The 22,162-nt window shown below is 40.3% G+C and overlaps 1 protein-coding gene across 1 annotated transcript; it reads right to left on the bottom strand.

The window, feature by feature from the left end:
• Positions 1 to 340: 340 nt before the first annotated feature.
• On the bottom strand, positions 341 to 21,478 carry LOC142663937 (uncharacterized). The gene is made up of 11 exons (XM_075842788.1): positions 21,427 to 21,478; positions 19,814 to 20,009; positions 17,195 to 17,311; positions 16,536 to 16,697; positions 16,148 to 16,279; positions 14,137 to 14,289; positions 9,722 to 9,883; positions 7,763 to 7,915; positions 7,515 to 7,658; positions 3,103 to 3,183; positions 341 to 2,625 (listed from the first exon to the last, which is right to left on the bottom strand). The coding sequence occupies exons 2-11, from the start codon at positions 20,007 to 20,009 to the stop codon at positions 2,249 to 2,251; spliced, it is 1,677 nt and encodes a 558-aa protein (XP_075698903.1). The 5' UTR covers positions 21,427 to 21,478; the 3' UTR covers positions 341 to 2,248.
• Between the last annotated feature and the right edge of the window lie 684 nt (positions 21,479 to 22,162).

Below are 22,162 nucleotides of genomic sequence, written 5' to 3'. Positions count from 1 at the left end.
TTGTGTTTAGAATATTTATAGAAAATAGGAGTGCAAATAGACAGCAATTATACATTACAAAGTGCGTTGAACTCTGCTACTTACAGTACGCCGTGTCTTTTTTTAAACATATTTATAGCTTATAATAATGAAATAATAATCCATCATTTATCACCAATACATCCCTCTCTGAAATTATAGTTTTCAGAATTAAAAATCATCTTGGAAAAAAAACGAAAAGAAATAATTAATCTATTGTTACCTTTGTATTGATTTTCTGTATAGTTTAGGCTTATATGATTATGAAAACTATGATACAAAGAGAGATTTCTCGTTTAGATTAGAAATACTACAACAGCCATTTTTCATTTTTAATTTTACTGTATGGTTTACATTTTAATGCCATTTTTAGCTTACATATTGATTTAACCTACATATATCGTTGAGAACTTTTCAACTACATTACTCTGATCTAAAACATGAATTGTAGTTCATTCTCATCCCCAGCAGGAGTCAGTATTTTCCTGCATTTGTTCATGATTTGCTTTGAGTGTATTCCAGTCATGAGACAAGGCATGATGAAGGTTCTTGCAAGACCATTGCAAAATATGTCAATTGGATCTGCTCCACTTTTACCTCTTCTGCTCCATATTACAAATTGTATATCATTGGAGATAAACTTTACATTTTTATCAAACTCTCATTGCTGCTGGTGTTTGGTAATGGCTGGAGTAAAATAAGTGGAAGAAGGCTTCTGAGATACTGCCCTTCCTGTGTTCTGACCCTAACATCACAAGCTGTACAATTATATGATGTAGGAAAAAGAAAATGTCCTAGAAATATAGTACAGAATAGAACATTTCATTATAGAAGTTTACCTGAGCAGGTAGCAGTGTGTTGATAAACTGAAAATCTTCAAATATTTAAATATATTTAAACGTAAAGTAGAAATATCCAGTAACTTTTACTTTCAAGCCTTGTCTTTTTGTGTCATTATTTTTTCTGTAGCCCAAAACACACTTTCAAAAATTCTCTCAAATAGTGACATAAAAAAAGGAGGGGCATGTCCCTACACACGCCAACACTGTCCAATCCGTGGTGACAATATCAGGGTATGTAGGGACACACTCTATTGACAAGAGGAATGTTAATGGCCAGTTGTTAATGTATTCATACATTTCCAAGAGGACTAAAAGGGGAACAGCACAACTTGACTCGAGTTCTAAGAAAATATCAGCAGAGCTGACGGTATGCCTACGTCATAGCCGGGTAGGGGAAGTATGGAGCGGGCTCATGGGTTGAGTCCACTCCATACAATGCGGGTGTCGGCTGTATATTAGAGTCAACACTTCACAGTAACAAGTGACCGCAGCATTTAAATAGTTAGAAAGAGGGGGGCGACCCGCTCTAACAGTTCACTGCCCCCCCATGATGCAATCGCGGAGTGCCGATGGTTGCTATGGCAGCCTGAGGACCTAATGAAGGCCCCCAGGTCTGCCATCTATGTGCTCCTATTAAGCCCTGCCTCTGGCAGGGGTTAATAAATGCCTGTCAGAAAGACTAAATACTGCAATACATTAGTATTGCAGTAATAGTTCAAGTGATCCAACAATCGTTGGTACAAGTCCACTAGGGGGAATAATGAAAAAACTAAAAATCTGTTAAATAAAGTTTTCTTCACCACAAATAATTTTTTCCCTTTCCCGTTTCCTAGTACATTATATGGTACAATAAATGGTGCCATGAAAAACTACAACTCGTCCCGGAAAAATCAAGCCATGATAGGACTATGTCGATGAAAAAATAAAAAGTTATGGCTTTTGGAAAGTTGGGAGGAAAAAATGAAATTGAAAATCTGAAAAATGGCTCCGGCAGGAAAGGATTAATTTAATAAAAAAGGGATTGTTTTCTAATTAAAGTGATTTTAACCTCTTCACGCACAAGGACATGCCGGTACGTCCTGGTGCAGGGGGAGAAGTATGGAGCGCGCTCTATATGCTGAGTGTGTCAGCTGTGTTTTGCAGCTGACACCCGGGACTATCGGGCAGGAACAGCAATTGCAATGTTCCTGGCCATTTAAGCTCTCAAATCCTATGGTCAATCGCGACCGCAGCATCTGAGGCGTTAGAAAGAGGGGGGAGCCCCCCTCTGACATCTCATGCCCCCCGCAATCCAATCGGGTGGTCCTGATGGTTGTCATGGCAGCCCAGTGGCCTACACTCTGCCTCTGTTAAGCCCTCCCTGTATTTAACTTTTCAAGCAAATCTTACTAAAATTCACACACAATCATATTTTTAGCATCACAAGGTTTATCATTCCATTGTCCTTGTTCAATTAATTCCACACAATTTTCGATTCGGCCTCCATTAGGCTCTTTTGTATTCCAGTTCTTATAAGATATTTGGTTTCCATTGGCATATACATATTTACCTTCTTCTTTTTCATCATTAATGCCAAGGAAAGTTCTTTTGCCTCGAGCCTTCACAATCTGTAATATGGCAGCATTTTCTGCACTATTCAGCGGTGTGGGTATCGTGCCTTGCGCTCCTTGGCAGGTAGCTTTGACTGCATTATAATTACCTTCATTTCCATTTGTGACATATATTTTGTTTCCAGATGTCACAACTCCAGTTTGGAAATAGCAAACTGTTAAAAAAAGGAAGATTGTTTGAGTTTCCTGTACATATTTTGTAACGTATTGTATGATGTAAGAACAATACACAGAAAACCTCAGGATCTAATATTTACCATATATTGACAAGTATATTTTGCAAGTTAATTGAATAAATGTTTATGGGGTTACAATAGACTGTATTGCTATTATGATTTTAAGTATAAATTGAGCCTTGAATCTAAAAATCGAACTCTAGATTTCTGCATTTCTAAAGTCAATGAGGACTGCCAATAATTCTCGTAATATCTACCATTAAATGAAACAAGAATCCAATACATTGGATTTTTACCTTTCTTAAACATGTGGGGATATGTGGTACAGACCATTTGTGTCTGGCAGCTTTTTATCACTATCCTGAATTGTAATACTATGTTCAACTCAGCTGGACATAGAGCTGAGCAAATATTTATTAACAAAGTTTAAAACAGTCAAAATAATAAAATATTTACCTTTTTTGAGAAGGGAAATACTTTTCTCTAGAGCAGCTATCTTGTTTTCTAAGTTTATAACATTTGTTGAGAGAGTAGCATCTAAAATAAAAATATTGCAGGAAATTAACAACAGAATGTAATGGTTCTGAATATATTTTGTTTTATACTTTTTCAGTTGATGTTAAACAGAGATACAATTTTTTTATACATGATACAAATATTGTGTCTAGGGCAGTGGTCTCCAACACGTGGCTATTCAGCTGTTATGATATTTCAAAACTCTGCACACTCTGACAGCCACAGACTGAAGAAAAACATGACATCATAGTACCCCCAAGGCTTTGATCATACACTGTGAGTACCCCCTAGAGACAAGGGATGTACTGGGGCTGGGCAATTAATCGGAAAAAAAACTAAAACCAAAATTTGGACGTCAAACTGACGTCATCTTGCGCATTTCGGTTTACTAGTTTTTTTTTCCAGTTTCAACTGCATCTGCGTTCTCAGGACGCAGACAGAGTTGAAACCTATATTAGAGCAGGGAGCCGTCAGTTCCCTGCTCTACTATTCACTGTGCAACGACGTCCGTTCAAGGCTAAAGTGTAGAAAGAGTCCGCTGGACTTCTGCCATGTACCAGTGTTTCAGGCATCCAATAAGTACATGGTGTCCTCAAAGCCCACCCTATTTACTCTATGTTTAGCCTCAATATCCGCCGCCACAATGAGTAGACAGTGCCTTCCCCAATTGTATATACACGGATGATGGGGGTTATATACAGGGTTGATGGGTTAATATACAGGGATTACGGGGCTCCCTATATGTTACCCCCATCATCCCTGTATATAGCAGCCATCATTCCTGTCTATAACCCCCATTATTCCTCGAATGTAACACCCATCATCCCTGTATATTACCCCATCAACCCTGCAGACAGGGATTATGGGAGATAAATACAGGGATGATGGGGGACATATATAGGGATAATAGCTCTCTAGTATATACAGGGATGATGGGGGCTATATACAGGGATGATGGCTGATATATATGTGATACCCAGGAAAATTGCTGTTTATTTACTGTCATTGTACTGTTGCTTTAGTATGCAGGTTTTAATGTGCTTTATTCTGTAATCATGGTCGGTACTGAATTCACTTCCCTATATGACTCAGCAGAAACATAAATGGGCTGCTTCACCTTTAAGATGTATTCTCCAGAGAGAGGGGAGGGGTGTAGCTAGCTGGGGACACAGGAACAAACCTCACCCAGTGCATTGTGTGGAGCAGCGCAGTGCAGAAGTGAGGAGAAGTGTGCAGCAGCGTGCAGGCAGAGGAGAGCAGACAAGTCAGTGTCTAAAGTTGGATTCAGGGAGATACTGCAGCAGACATGTGGATCTGAGAGGAATTCTGTGAGAGGATCAGCTACAGCCATGTGGAAGTGAAAGGAGTGCAGGTCAGTGTGTGTTGCATGTGGCACAGAAGCCAGACAAGGAGCTTGGACACTACTGAGAGTGCCTAGAGCAAAGCAAGGAGCTTGCACACAGCCTAGAATCCCCAAGGGACACCATTCCTCTGTGATAGTGCAACTGGATTGGGACAGTCAGCAGCGCACCTTCCAGCACAGTATAGAGAAGAAAGAGGAGCAGAACTCACAGCACACTTGGAGGAATTACAGCCAGAGTCAGGGAGTTGAAGCAGGTACCACCATTTGCAATACCCTGTGATATGTTTATACTACTTAAAGACATTGCCTCTGTAACAAAAGTAACCACCAAGCATATTGTGCCCAGTAAAACAACTGTGAAAGATTATTGAACCCTGTCTCTCGGAACGTCCTTATTTCGGGGTACGCCACATAACATCCCAGGGGACAGAGAACAGTGTATCCTACAAGCACCACTTATTTCACTGGTTCTGCGGCCCGAGGCGCGGGAGACAGAAAGTGTGCCACCGTGACCAAAGGGCGCGAATACCAACTTCAGCTCAGAGAGCCCCGCCCACCGCGCCTCGGCGCCCGCGTTACCACATATACAGGGATGATGGGGATTACATACAGGGATGATGACTGACTGATATATATATATATATATATATATGTATATATATATATATATATATATATACATATATATATATATATATATACAGTGAAGGAAATAAGTATTTGATCCCTTGCTGATTTTGTAAGTTTGCCCACTGTCAAAGACATGAACAGTCTAGAATTTTTAGGCTAGGTTAATTTTACCAGTGAGAGATAGATTATATATATATAAAAAAAAAAAGAAAAGAAAATCACATAGTCAAAATGATATATATTTATTTGCATTGTGCACAGAGAAATAAGTATTTGATCCCCTACCAACCATTAAGAGTTCAGCCTCCTCCAGACCAGTTACACGCAAATCAACTTGGTGCCTACATTAAAGACAGCTGTCTTACATGGTCACCTGTATAAAAGACTCCTGTCCACAGACTCAATTAATCAGTCTTACTCTAACCTCTACAACATGGGCAAGACCAAAGAGCTTTCTAAGGATGTCAGGGACAAGATCATAGACCTGCACAAGGCTGGAATGGGCTACAAAACCATAAGTAAGACGCTGGGTGAGAAGGAGACAACTGTTGGTGCAATAGTAAGAACATGGAAGACATACAAAATGACTGTCAATCGACATCGATCTGGGGCTCCATGCAAAATCTCACCTCGTGGGGTATCCTTGATGATGAGGAAGGTGAGAGCTCAGCCGAAAACTACATGGGGGGAAATTGTTAATGATCTCAAGACAGCTGGGACCACAGTCACCAAGAAAACCATTGGTAACACATTACGCCGTAATGGATTAAAATCCTGCAGTGCCCGCAAGGTCCCCCTGCTCAAGAAGGCACATGTACAGGCCCGTCTGAAGTTTGCAAATGAACATCTGGATGATTCTGAGAGTGATTGGGAGAAGGTGCTGTGGTCAGATGAGACTAAAATTGAGCTCTTTGGCATTAACTCAACTCGCCGTGTTTGGAGGGAGAGAAATGCTGCCTATGACCCAAAGAACACCGTCCCCACTGTCAAGCATGGAGGTGGAAACATTATGTTTTGGGGATGTTTCTCTGCTAAGGGCACAGGACTACTTCACCGCATCAATGGGAGAATGGATGGAGCCATGTACCATCAAATCCTGAGTGACAACCTCCTTCCCTCCACCAGGACATTAAACATGGCTCGTGGCTGGGTCTTCCAGCACGACAATGACCCGAAACATACAGCCAAGGCAACAAAGGAGTGGCTCAAAAAGAAGCACATTAAGGTCATGGAGTGGCCTAGCCAGTCTCCAGACCTTAATCCCATCGAAAACCTATGGAGGGAGCTGAAGATCCGAGTTGCCAAGCGACAGCCTCGAAATCTTAATGATTTACAGATGATCTGCAAACAGGAGTGGGCCAAAATTCCATCTAACATGTGTGCAAACCTCCTCATCAACTACAAAAAAACGTCTGACTGCTGTGCTTGCCAACAAGGGTTTTGCCACCAAGTATTAAGTCTTGTTTGCCAAAGGGATCAAATACTTATTTCTCTGTACACAATGCAAATAAATATATATAATTTTGACAATGTGATTTTCTTTTTTTTTTTTATATAATCTATCCAACACTGGTAAAATTAACCTAGCCTAAAAATTCTAGACTGTTCATGTCTTTGACAGTGGGCAAACTTACAAAATCAACAAGGGATCAAATACTTATTTCCTTCACTGTATATATATATATATATATATATATATATATATATATATATATATATGGATGATGGGGGTAATGTACAGGGATAATGGGGTTATATACAGGAACCACCATCATCCGTGTATATACCAGCCCACCATCAACCCTATATATAACCCCTATCATTTGTGTATATATCATTGGGGTGGGCACTGTCTGCTCAGCATGGCATTTAGGCCAAACGAGAAGTAAAATAAGTAAATTATACTGCGTGGGGGCATCTATAGGGACATTATACTGTGTGGGGTCAGCTATGGAGGCATTATACTGTGTGGGGACAGCTATTGAGGCATTATAATGTGTGGGGGCTGCTATGGGGGCATTATACTGTGTGAGGGGCAGTGTCAAGGGATATATTATATACAGTAGTATTCAGCAGGCTTAGCGGCTCTATATTAATTCAATGGCAAGGCATGCAAATAGGAGGCGTGGCACGCAACAAGGGGTGAGACCTAAAAAATAGTTTATTAATCGTAATTGAGGTTACATGTTCAATTAATCATGATTTTGATTTAGGTCATAATCGCCCATCCCTAGCATATACCCACTGGGGTACATGTTCCAAAGGTTGAGAACCTAAGGTCTAGGTATGCTACAGGCAGATACATTTTTAACCACTGTAACAATCATTCTATAATAAACACACATACAATTAATCATACCTGGATTTCCTTTGTCTCCTTTAGCACCAATTGCTCCTTTGGCACCTGGAGTACCTGAAGCTCCCATTGCTCCTTTAGTACCTGCAATACCAGGAGCACCAGTTGCCCCCGATAGGCCTCTGTCTCCCTTTAGTCCTTGAATACCTTTGAATGTACATTATATATGATTAATAATTAGAACAACATTTATTTAACTTATTGATAATTATACAAAATAAATCCTCAGATAATGTAATTTTTTAATATACCTGGACTTCCATTGTCTCCTTTTGCACCTGAGCTTCCCTTTAAACCTTGGCTGCCTGGAGATCCTGTCGCAGCAACAGAGCCCTTTGCACCTGCAATCCCTGGTGCCCCATTAGCACCAGGAAGTCCCTTCTCTCCCTTTGTTCCTTGAGCACCTTAGAAAAACAAATTACAAATGTAATACATTTTGTAAGCAAGGATTTTACTCTCATCCTATATTATTAATTATTCACATTCATAAGAATTTAGAATTTTCCTTCACATATTTCATTAGGTTTGATTGGAGATTTGAAGGTGAATGTAGCACAGATTGCTACTTAAATCATGGGCAGACATACCATATGTGCAACCTGTTCAGCTGGGGTCCACTACCACTCCAAAAGCATCTTCCTACAGACTATTTAATTTCATCAAGACATGAACTAATGACAATAGTGAGCTATTCCAGACCGAGCAATTTTATACAATGGTAAGTTATCCACACTAAACTGGTTTGTGAGAAATGTTTTTTTTCTGCTTAATCTATCTATTTGTGTTTACCCTTTTAATTAAACGACAACAAAATCAATAGTCTCTTAAAGTATTTGTGTAAAAAGAGTATTAGGCTATGTTCACACTGAGTATTTTGCCGAGTTTTTTGACGCGGAAACCGCGTTGCAAAACTCGGCAAAAACGGCCCTAAAATGCCTCCCATTGATTTCAATGGGAGGCGTCGGCATCTTTTTCCCGCGAGCAGTAAAACTGCCTCACGGGAAAAATAAGTGACATGCCCTATCTTCGGGTGTTTACGCCTCTGACCTCCCATTGACTTCAATGGGAGGCAGAGAAAGCGTACTTCGCAGTGTTTTATGCCCGCGGCGCTCAATGGCCGCGGGCGAAAAACGGCGCGAAAATCGCCACGGAAATCGGCGTGCAGGGAGAGGAAAATCTGCCTCAAACTTCCAAACGGAATTTTGAGGCAGATATTCCTCCTGCAAAATACTCTGTGTGAACATAGCCTTATTTTCTACACTTTCACTTGTTATGGTTCCTGTTTTATATTTATAAACATGTTGAGCTTGTTTATAAATACATTTTGTCATGATTGTTTTATCACAATGGCACCTGATGGATTTTAAGAATTAAATATTCAAATATTTTAATTTCTGACCAAGAGATCATGCAAACCCAAAATCAGGGGTGTCGCTATAGGGAGTGCTAAGGTAGCAGTCACACCTTGGTCCCTCAGTGGTTCAAAGGGCCTTTTGCCACCTTAGAGGGCAGCATATCTCCTAAGTGTTCCTCTTTTTGTGGGGCAGTCACTACTTTTGACCCAAATCCCTCTGTCCCTCTTAGCTCCTTCTATATCCCTCTTTTTTTGACTTGATAATCTGATTTGCATTAAGAAATGTACTATATTGCTCCAAAAAGCTTTTTGTCTAGTTCCTGATTTTATATAAGATCCCAATCTATAAATTGTTTCATGAGTTGACAAAATGTGGACCTTAAAAATGAGAAGTATGAAAGATATCAGTTTTAAAAATTGCACGTTACAGATGTTTCCCTGGGGCCCAGGAGCTTTAAATTATGCCTCTGCCTATAATCTCTTGCACGCAAGTGTTCACAAGCGATGGCATTACCAGAAATCAGCATGTGATGTGTACTAACAACATAGGCTTTACAATCCCTTCCTTTAGGAATTGACATGATTTTATTAAAAACTATTGCCAAAATATTCCATAACAATGGGGAAATATAACCTCAGCATTACAGTTGTTTATGGAACGCTATATCACCGATGAAATTCTATGGTAATATAATTTATGTAAACACAACCTATACAATCATGTCACAGCTTCAGTTAATTGAGACATAGCAATTGAGATAAATAAAATATTTTGCTTTTACATGTAATTATGTTCATTCAGCATTTCAAACTTAAATAATCATTTATGTGTGTTGATCAGTATGATTTATTATACCTAGATCTCCTTTGTCTCCTTTAACACCAACAGATCCTTTTGCCCCTGCAGGTCCAGTTGGTCCAGCTAACCCTCTTTCGCCCTTTGTACCAGCAGCTCCGGGGGCACCAGCTAAACCTTTAACACCAGCTGAACCATCATTGCCCTTGAATCCCTGTGATCCTAGAATAAGAAGTGTAAAATTCTTAAATAATGCAATGAACTTAATAATAATAATAATAATAATAATAATATATATATATATATATATATATATATATATATATATATATATATATATATATATATATATATATATATATATATATATATATAGATATATCTGTTTTCAGATGAAAGTAAATTTTGCATGTCATTGGGAAGTCAAGGTCCCAGAGTCAGGAGGAAGAGTGGAGAGGCATCAATCCAAGTTGCTTGCGGTCCAGTGTGAAGTTTCCACAGTCAGTGATGGTTTGGGGGCCATGACATCTGCTGGTGTTGGTCCACTGTGTTATATCAAGTCCAGAGCCGTCTAGCAGGAAATTTCCGAGCACTTCATGCTTCCCTCTGCTGACAAGCTTTATGGAGCTGCTGATTTCATTTTCCAGCAGGACTTGGCACCTGCCCAGACTACCAAAAGTAGAAATACCTGGTTTAATAACCACAGTATTACTGCGCTTGATTGGCCAGCAAACTCGCCTGACCTATAACCCCGTAGGGAATCTATGGGGTATTGTCAAGAGGAAGATGAGAGACACCAGACCCAACAATGCAGATGAGCTCAAGGCTGCTATCAAAGCAACCTGGGCTTCCATAACACCTCAGCAGTGCCACAGGCTGATCGCCTCCATGCCACGCCGCATTGATAACACCTCAGCAGTGCCACAGGCTGATCGCCTCCATGCCCCACCGCATTGATAACACCTCAGCGGTGCCACAGGCTGATCGCCTCCATGCCACGCCGCATTGATAACACCTCAGCAGTGCCACAGGCTGATCGCCTCCATGCCACGCTGCATTGACCCAGTAATTCATGCAAAAGGAGCCCCAACCAAGTACTGAGGGCATATACTGAACATACTTTTCAGCAGTCCCACATTATGGTATTAAAAATCATTTTTGAAATTGGGCTTATATAATATTCTAATTTTCTGAGACACTAAATTTTGGGTTTGTATTAACTGTTATCATAATCATCAACATTAAAAGAAAAACATGCTGGAAATAGAAACTGTGTGTAATGAATCTATAGCATATATGAGTTTCACTTTTTGAATTTAATTACTGAAATAAAGTAACCTTTTGATGATATTCTAATTCATTGAGAAGGACTAGTACAGTGAAGGAAAGAAGTATTTGATCCCTTGATGATTTTGTAAGTTTGCCCAATGTCAAAGTCATGAACAGTCTAGAATTTTTAGGCTAGGTTAATTTTACCAGTGAGAGATAGATTATATAAAAAAAAATAAAGAAAATCACATAGTCAAAATTATATATATTTATTTGCGTTGTGCACAGAGAAATAAGTATTTGATCCCCTAGTAAGAAAATGGGAGACATACAAAATGACTGTCAATCGACATCGATCTGGGGCTCCATGCAAAATCTCACCTCACGGGGTATCCTTGATCCTGAGGAAGGTGAGAGCTCAGCCGAAAACTACACGGGGGGAACTTGTTAATGATCTCAAGGCAGCTGGGACCACAGTCACCAAGAAAACCATTGGTAACACATTACGCCGTAATGGATTAAAATCCTGCAGTGCCCGCAAGGTCCCCCTGCTCAAGAAGGCACATGTACAGGCCCGTCTGAAGTTTGCAAATGAACATCTGGATGATTCTGAGAGTGATTGGGAGAAGGTGCTGTGGTCAGATGAGACTAAAATTGAGCTCTTTGGCATTAACTCAACTCGCCGTGTTTGGAGGAAGAGAAATGCTGCCTATGACCCATAGAACACCGTCCCCACTGTCAAGCATGGAGGTGGAAACATTATGTTTTGAGGGTGTTTCTCTGCTAGGGAGAATGGATGGAGCCATGTACCGTCAAATCCTGAGTGACAAGCTCCTTCCCTCCACCAGGACATTAAAAATGGCTCGTGGCTGAGTCTTCCAGCACGACAATGACCCGAAACATACAGCCAAGGCAACAAAGGAGTGGCTCAAAAAGAAGCACATTAAGGTCATGGAGTGGCCTAGCCAGTCTCCAGACCTTAATCCCATCGAAAACTTATGGAGGGAGCTGAAGATCCGAGTTGCCAAGCGACAGCCTCGAAATCTTAATGATTTACAGATGATCTGCAAAGAGGAGTGGGCCAAAATTCCATCTAACATGTGTGCAAACCTCATCATCAACTACAAGAAACGTCTGACTGCTGTGCCTGCCAACAAGGGTTTTGCCACCAAGTATTAAGTCTTGTCTGCCAAAGGGATCAAATACTTATTTCTCTGTGCACAATGCAAATAAATATATATAATTTTGACTATGTGATTTTCTTTATTTTTTTTTATATAATCTATCTCTCACTGGTAAAATTAACCTAGCCTAAAAATTCTAGACTGTTCATGACTTTGACAGTGGGCAAACTTACAAAATCAGCAAGGGATGAAATACTTATTTCCTTCACTGTATAAGGGGAGCTGTGTGGCGCTATTTACAAGAGGGGGAGGGCTGTGTGGTGCCATATACAGGGGGCTGTGTGTGGCGCAATTTATAAGGGGTCTGTGTGTGGCAATATCTACAGGGGTCTGTGTCGTGCTATCTACAGGGGCGCTGTCTGGCACTATCTACAAGGGGCTTTGTGGCGTTATCTACGGAGGGGCTGTGTGATGCTATCTACAGGGGGGCTGTGTGTGGCACTATCTACAGGGGGTGTGGGGCACTATCTACAGGGGTCTGTGTGACGCTATCTTCAAGGAGTTGTATGGCGCTATCTACAGGGGGCTCTGTGGCACTATTTACAGGGGGCTGTGTGTGATGCTATCTACAGGGGGCTTTGTGTGGTGCTATCTACAGGGTGTGTGTGTGGCGCTAACCACAGGGGGGTGGGTGTTGCTCTTCACAGGGTGGCTGTGTGGCGCTATATATAGGGGGCTGTGTGTGATGCTTGTGTAGCGCTATCTACAAGGGTGTGTGTGATGAAATTTATGGGGACTGTGTGTGATGCTATCTACAGTGGCTGTGTGTGGTGTTATGTACAGGGGGCACTGTGTGTATGTGGTGCTTTACTTTACAGTGTTTGACACAATTTTATTCAGTGGCGCAGTGTATGGTGCTATTATATTTAGGGGCACAGTGTGTGACACCATGATAATTTTATCTTCGTTTAAAGGTGTGGAAAACTGAGGAGCTGAAAACATCTGAGTGGCAAATTCTGCAGACATGGGTCATGGCCGGCAGAGGTCATCATGAAGTCTGGACCGGATGGAGAAGAAAAGAGGGGAAAAAACTACTAGGATCTGAGAAAACGTCACCTGTGAGTCACTGGATTTATAGACAATCTGTTACCTCTCCTGCAATGTTTATTAAAGAAAATCCTTGTATTTCACAAAAGCTGTCCAGGACTGATAGGCAAATGGGTGTTATCATTCCCTTTGTCAGGAGGATGTGTCCCTGCACAGCGTGATACTGTCAGCGGTGGTTGTTGACTGTCAGTATGTAGGGACACAGCCTTTTGACAAGGGGAATCTTAACCATTTGTTAATGCTTGAACAAAAAGGTAGTGTTAAAGAAGCACTCCACTTTATTTTTTTATTGCACCTTCAATTTGAACATTGGTGTTTCAGTGGGGTGCTGTGTGCAAAAATACTTACCGATCCTCGCGTCTTGTTATTTTTCAGATCCAGCGCCGCTCATGTGATCTTCTTTCTGACCTGGTCTGGAATCGCTGCTTTTAAGAAAACCGGAAGTCAGGCTCTCAATGCATTCCTATGGAGCCTCGTTCTGGCTCCCATACAAATGCAATAAGAGCCTGAGTGCCGGTTTATTTAAAAGCAGTGTCTCCAGACCAGTCAGAGGGAAGATCACGTGAGCGGTGCTGGACCCGAAAAATACAAGATTCGGGGATCGATAAGTATTTTTTCACACAGCACCCCAGTGAAACACCAACGTACAAATGGAGAGTGCAATAGAAAAATAAAGTGGAGTGCTTATTTAATAATAGTTACGGCGTGGCAGGGCGGTTGTGGAGAAGGAGAAGGGGGGCTTAAGTTTGGGTAACAGCCCAGGGCCTATGGTCTACTTAATCCGGCACTGACTTTATGGATGTGTTACAGCATAAATGAAAGTCACTTGCAATGTTTTTCAAAATGTGATGATCCCCAGTTAATAAAATGCTGTATTTGGGCAGTGATTCTAATCTTCAGTTTGTGGCAATGTTACTAGAGGTATAACATTTGCTAGAATATTATAAAAGCATTTATTAATGCAGTATAACCTACCTAGAGCTCCTGTATCTCCTTTGGCTCCGTCAGCTCCTTTAACCCCTTGTGGTCCTGCTGCCCCTGTAGCACCTTTAGCACCTGCAACTCCAGAAGTTCCTGGTACCCCTGTTGCACCTATTGATCCCTTTTCTCCCTTTATTCCTTGCAAGCCTTAAACAAAAAAAAACAATAAATTATACACATATTACAATATTTTGAAATTATTTTTTACAATTATTATGAAATACCACTGCACGTACAGTCCATGACTGCTTCGTAGGTGAAGGCATGTGGTAATTCTGTAATCATTGTTAGACTATAGCACATTCTGCTATATATACAGTTAAATAAAGGTTGTTCTAACAGTTCATACACCCTTGTCAAAATTTTAAGTTTTTGGGAAGTAAATCAACACAGAAACAAATACATTTTTTGGAAAAAACAACAAATCAAAAAGTTACAATTATTACTTATATTAGGTTTTCAGAGTCTATAACGGTATGGCTATGGCTGTGTTCAGAGTATGGTCTCATGTACATGGCCACTTTCCGGCTCCATTTTGTTCGGAGCTGTAATAGTTCTGCCATAGAAGGTTATGGTCCCTCTACTGTACCTCTGAATACCTCCGATTTTATAATGAGGCATATAAAAAAAAAATTGGAACATGTTCCATTGGACTCTGTATGTACGGATCCAGGGCGTAGCTATAGGGGTCGCAACGGTCACATTTGTGACTGGGCCCCTAAGCCTGGGGGGCCCACGGGGCCCTTGTTTCCACACAGCGCTTCCAACTGTATTTGCGTCCTCAGGACGCAAATACAGTTCAGTTCAACTGTGCCGAGAGTGGCTCAGCGCAGGCAGGCGCGATGTAGTGACGTCATCGTGCCTGTCTGCTCCGAGTCACACAGCACAGTGCAGAGAAGGAGAAGGATCCCCTCCACCCGTCATGGGAACGGGATAGGTAAGTAATTATGTTATTATTTTTCGATTACGGATGTACATATGGGGGCTTTATACTGGGTATGGGAGGGAGGGGGCTCATATGGTAGCTGCCGAGGGAGCCTTATACTGTATGGGGGAATAATACAATATGGGGCAGCTATGGGGTGCATGCACTACTGCATGGGCCATTATACTGTATGTGGCAGCTATGGGGGCATTATACTGTAGGTGGCAGCTATGGAGGGCATTATATTGTATGGGGCATTATATTGTATGGGGTGTATTATACTGTATGGTGGGCATTATACTGTATGAGGCAACTATGGGTGGTAATATACTGTGGGGGCAGCTATGGGGGGCATTATACTGTGTGGGGAAGCTATGGGGTATTATACTGTGGGTAAGTAATGGGGGGCATTATACTGTTTGTGGGCAGCTATGGGTAGCATTATACTGTAGAGGCATTCATAGGGTTTGTCGGGCAAGGCGGCTGGGCATAGGCGTGTGAAGGGGTCTGGTTGTTTTGGGGAGGGGTAGGGGGGCCCAAGCTTAATTCTTGCACTAGGGCCCATGAGCCTTTAGCTACACCCTTGTACGGATCTATTCTGTAGTTCTGTTTAAAATGTCCACCTTAATAATACACACAAATGGGCAAATTTACTACTACTGTCTAAGATTTATACAGCGTAAACTTAGACCATACCGTCAGAAGATACGTCAAATTGATCACAGTAGTGCATGATAAATGTGGCGTATCTAGCTAGATATGTTAGACACTTTTCCCTTCATTGTGCCGCCTCTTGGTTGCTTTAGTTTACGCCAGTTTTTTTGTTCTAACATTTTGGCGCACGTCGGCACATTTAAGCTATGACCCATTCTGCTAGACCACCCCCTTTCTGTCTTAGTGCAAAAAATGTCTCAAACAGTTAATAATTATGTTGCATGGCATGTCCGCCAGAATTCTGGCTCAATTTGAATTGTAAATCCGCTCCATAGTCTACAATAATGTCAACCTCTGTGAAGTCATATTCGACATCTCAACACAGAGGTATAAATACATTATGCACATTTAGAATATCATGTATACCTCCAACTCCTTTGTCCCCTTTTGCTCCAGCTGCTCCTGTTCCAGGAGGTCCAATGGCACCCTTGGTCCCTGGTATTCCTGGAGTGCCTATTCCTCCTGCTCCACCTCTTTCTCCTTTTAAGCCTTGAGGACCTTGAAAAATAATGGACAAGTAAATATACAGTGTGTATACAATAGTAGAGCCATATTTTACACCATCATATGTGATTTGATATAGGGCTGCAGGTAAACTCACTACATTATCTTAGTTCAAAGAATTATGATAATGAAGTACTACAATCCTAAAGATCAATAAAAAATTCAACTCTGCTACAAATGTACGTACAGACAGAGAAAAATAGCACAATTTATCATATCATGAATCTCATATATGCATGTGGAAAATTACCTAGGTCACCTTTGTCTCCTTTGGTACCAGCAGCTCCTTTAATGCCTGGAGTCCCAGGGGCTCCAGCTGCACCAGTAGAACCTTTAGCACCAGATTCTCCAGCAGCACCGGTTGCCCCTGAGGGTCCCACTGAACCCTTTTCTCCTTTGAGACCCTGTGGACCTTAAATCAGAAATATTATACTTATAATAGCTGTAACTCCTCAAATACAAAATACGCTTTATATCAATTTTATTAAATCTCTGGACAATAGCCTAAACTAACTAACACCAGTGTCATAAATGATGGGGTCTACTTGTGGAATTCCCGAGTTCTGTTGTTTTTGGGAGTATCTTGTCTGCACAAGGTAAAAGAGGATCTGCAAGACCATAACCATCTTCATTAAAACTACAAATCCGCTTTGCACATAGAGATAAGATATACACCTACCGTAAAAATTAACAGATTATAATATTTTTATATGCTAACATTAACAGGGCAAAAATTAATTTTCATACTAGTTTGCGTGAACATCAAGAAATGTTGCTCTTGTTGCTAGATGTTTACCACACAGTTCATATCTATACTGGCCATTGTCCAACCGACTCTCAACTACATTTACAGTAAAAAAATAATCACATTCTCCATGACAAGGATTCTGAGATTATGACTTGTATTACCTGATGTCCCATTCATTCCTTTATCCCCTCGATCTCCTCTCAGACCTTGGGGACCTGCTTTACCTGGAGTTCCTGGATCTCCTTTTAGGCCTGGACTTCCAGTTTCACCAGGTGATCCTAAAAAATGTAAAAAAAAAAAAAATACAAATCCAGCTTTGAACAGATCATTCGTGCTTTAATGATGCACCGCCACATGATGCACTGGGAATCTGCAAAGAAATATTTGTGGGGTGAAATGGGCAAAAAACAGCGATTATGCCAATTTTTGAGGGGTTTAATTTTTACGGCTTCCATTAGGCGGAAAAAAATACATATTCAACTTATTCTATAGGTTGATACGATTATGGTGATACCAAATTTATATGTTTTGTTTTATGTTTTGCCACATTTAGAAAAAAATAACTATTTGCTGAAAAAAAATGTCACCATATTCTGAGAGCCATAACTTTTTTATTTTGTAGTTTTACCATTTTAGGGTACAAGCGACTCGTTGATCACTTTTTATTCCATTCTTTTGGAGAGCTAAGGTAACCAAACGACAGTAATTTGCGTGTTTTATATATATATATATATATATATATATATATATATATATTTATTTTTTTTATTTTTTTTTTATTTTTTTTTTTACGGCGTTCACCAAGTGGGTTAAACAGCGCTATATTGTGATAGTTCAGACTTTTATGAATGCGGTGATACCAGCTATGTTAACTTTTATTTTTTCCTAACATTGCTTTAGGGAAAAAAATGGGAAAAGTTTTTTTTTTTTGAACTTTTAATATTTTTTTTTCTTGGAACATTAAAAAAAAACGTTATTTAAATTTTTTTTTATTATTCCCCCTAGGGAACTTGAACCAGTGATCATTGGATCGCTTAATATACTGCAATACTAATGTATTGCAGTATACCATTATACTGACAGTCTCCTTTGAAGCCTAACAATTTAAATGGTGCGGTCGCGTTTGACCTCGGCGTTTAAGGTATAAAACAGGCAGAATCAAAGTGATCTTTGATTCCGCCCGTTGCAGTGAGGTGTCAGCTGTATTACACAGCGATCACCTGCTGCGTATGGAGCGCGCTCAGCCATTGAGCCAGCTCCATACTTTCCCTTAACTAGTACGTGACATGTCATTAAGGGGTTAAGTCAGTGCCCACAGTGCCATAGCCAGAAGTGCCCCTTAGTCAGTTAGCAAGTGATAATTACTTACTAATAACTTAGGTTGTATGTTTTTTGTGGGAGCTGCATTTTTTGGCCTCATAATGGGATAAATTTATAGTATAGTGTAGTGTAGTGTAGTGTAGTGTAGTGTTGTCACAGGCGCAGCTATTCTAATTATTTATATTTTTATTTTTCCATAATAAAACATTTTGTAACCTTTTTGTTTTTTAAACTTCTTTAGTGGCACTATGGGGCTTGAACATGCGATCCTTTGATCGCTTCTATATTACAGTGAAATACTTCTTTATTGCAGTGTATTATGCCTGTCACTAATAGGCTCACATACATGGCAGACTTGGATGCCTTTGCTAGACCCCTGGATACAATTGCATCAGGGGGCGCCAATGGGGAAACAGAAACCATTGCCGTGTCAGCTGTAATATACCATGTCATACCACATCATGCCATCCCCTTGCAGAACATTTATGTAGTACATACCACCAGCACTGTAAATTACCAAATTGACTATGTGTTTTAGACACTTTTAAATACCTACCCCAAAAGTTTTGAAGAAGAGGTGCATCTCAGAGTAGTCATAGAATGCTCCAAACTTACTCATGTCTTTATGCAATATATTTTGGCCCAAATTACTGGTGTAAATGTACATGTTGTAATGTATGGATAGAAAATGTCTAACATGACTGTTGAGTTGTGCCAAATTTATTTTGCCATGCGTACCATTTTCACTATCTCGCAAATAATGCAACTTACGACATTATTGACAAATCTTCACCATTGTGATACTGTAAATTGTGCTAAATTAGCTTCTTAAGTACTTTAAATGAAATAAAGAACACTGAATACTTTTAGGTTTCAAAAAGGTGAAGATAAGTCTTTCTTTTTATCAAGTCTATATTTTCTTTTAATTCTCCTGCAGGACAGATCCTGTAATTTAAAGGGAAAGTCTAATATTGCTAATGCACATATGAATGCTGTTGCTGAATGTTGGGGATGGAATCAGAAAACATTTATCTAATGAGTGTGGCCAGTTTAACCACATCCTGCACAGCGCCACAAATGTATGACACTGGTAGCTCAGCCCCATACACGTACACAAGTGCCTGTGCAATCATTAGTTCTAGCATTGTGATTACCAGTGCTGATCGTTTCATAGGGACAGCCATGGGCCTAACAAAGACCCCCCAGGACTGTCTGGAGTCGGTTATGGCTTTTGGAACGCAGGGAGAGAAAAACGTAAAAATATGCTACATTGTAAATACCACAATTATGACTTTAGGGGGTTAACACCATGTATCCTAAAAAAAATATATTTAAATGTTCAAGTACATAAAAACATAACTGTAGCAGATAAGAAAATGTGAAAAAAAGAATCAGTTTAATCCAATATTATCAGGATTTCACGTGTATATTATAGTTAGTCTACTTATGAGTGAACTTACCTAGTTCACCTTTACTACCAGCAAGGCCATCTCTCCCATCTCTGCCATCTCTGGCATTAAGACCTTGAAATCCCTTGATAACTGAACATACCACTGGCTTTTCTGGATCTTCACATGACGCTAGGATCAATGATGTCAGCATGACAATGGTAACCTTTATGCAGAACCCCATATTCTTATGGATCTGTTCACACATCTGTGAAGAAATATTTAGGTTACTTCTCAGCAGGATATACATAACATTCTAATTCCTCTCACATGCATGAAAGCTAATACAATAATTTTGCTAACCCTATATTTATTTTCCCGTATTACTGGCCACAATGCAAAATCTGCGGTAGGTCTCGCTCCTCCTCTCATGTACAATTTATAATACTGGTGTCTTTTCACATGTGGCAGAGGGGACTTTGGGCCCTTTCAGGCACCAGGACGCAGGTACGACTGCTACTTTTGCACCCCTTATAGCTAGTCAATTGGCTTTTATATTGTGTAGTACTGCAGCATATTCCCTACTTTAAAAGTTATGTCCACTTTTGCAACCAATTTTGTTCAAATGCATCTAAAATAAAAACGGAAGCAATTTTGCAAATAGTTTTAATATACAAAATATTCTAACATTTTGTGTCCAAAGCTCCTATGCAGACCTAAATGTTTCCATTATTAAAAAGGGGTTGTCCACGCATGGACAACTGATGATATTCACAAGATAGTTCATCAGTTTATGATCGGTGCTGATGATCTGCTTCGGCTGCCTCCGGGCACCAGATGCCAATGACGGAAGCAGATAGCTCCGGTCACGGAATAGTGGCCGAGCTGCAGTACTGAATGCTGCATACCCTGCATAACATACGGTGACCGGAGGCAGCCGGAGCAGCTGATCGGTGCAGGGTTCGGGTGTCCGATCCCCACCAATCATATACTGATGACCTATCCTGTGGATAGGCCATCAGTTGTTCATGCGTGGACAACCCCTTTAAAGACTACAAACAAACCCTGTGTAGTCTGATCTTGCAGTTACACTCCCTTCCCTCTGCCCCCTACTTCTTACTAACCTACCACATCTACAATATCAGAAAAAAGTAAGGGACAAGTGGAAGGAAGTATGACAGCAGGATCAGACTACACATGGTTTCTTTGTTCCCATCTAAAGACATAGGTCTCAATAGGAAAATCAAGACTATTCCAAATGTTGCTTCACTTTTTTAATTGAGGTACATTCTATCTTCCACCTATTCCCTACATTCAGTGAGTTAACAAGACAAAGGAGGCAGGTGGAAGGCCATATGACTACAGGTTTGGATCACACAGGGTTTGTTTATAGCATGTTACCAATGAGCCACATAGGTCTGCATAGAAGCTGTAGACACAAAACAGTAGAAGATTTTTTCGTTATGACTTTTTGCAAAGTTACTTACTACACATAATTGTCCCGTATCACCAATTCCTTACAATGCAGCATCGATATGTTATCTAATAATTCATAAAACATTTCAGAAAAGGGAACCTAAACCAGCCCTATAAGATATTTACTCCCAGGATCACAGAATTGAATCTCATTTCACTTTTATCTACATGCAGAATAAATGCCCAGAGTGACAGAGAAAATATCTTACCTTAATAAAAAATAGGATGTAGTGGATGCTCCTAATTTGTATTAGTGTCTTGTGTTCAATATAGCAAAGACAAACTTTACACTGTAACCTAGACCTCTTTTTATATGTTCAGATATTGGGTCACACAACATATCTTCATACATTCTTTAGTGGGAAATTTTGTTGTAAAACATCTGTGGGATTAGGCTATCTGCAAATACTGGACTTTCTCAGATGTTACAAGAGTGTTGCAATCATTCCTCGCATAGCTAAGGAAACATACAAAAGTTCACACAGTCACAGCAGATAGTATTATTCTAATAGTAGTAGTAGCAATATTTTTGTGCTGAATGCACAGATTTTTTAATGAGGGAACAACAGGAAATCGAAACAATAGTATTTGTCGGAGCTCAACTCAACTCAATAGACGGAAGACAGCTAGTGCAGGCCAATTGAGATGGAACTGTTTCACTAGATAGATAAAGAATAAAAATCGAGGCACTCACCGTTGGTTGCAATAAGCTTCTTTATTCACTGATCATGGTCTGAGAGATGTGGAGTAACTATGAGGTCATGGAGCGCGAACGGTACAGCTACCATGACCTAATAGTACGTCCAGGAGCGGGAAGGGGTTAAAAATTAATATGATAGATGGTAAATAGATAGAAGCCACGCCCCAAAACCATACACATTTTTTGCACGTAATAACATGGCCGGTATTTTTTGACTGAAAAGGTGTCAACCCTAGTCCCCCAAG

This window comes from Rhinoderma darwinii, chromosome 11, assembly GCF_050947455.1.
Source record: "Rhinoderma darwinii isolate aRhiDar2 chromosome 11, aRhiDar2.hap1, whole genome shotgun sequence".
Lineage (NCBI taxonomy): Eukaryota > Metazoa > Chordata > Amphibia > Anura > Rhinodermatidae > Rhinoderma > Rhinoderma darwinii.
This window is presented reverse-complemented; position numbering and strand designations above follow the sequence as displayed.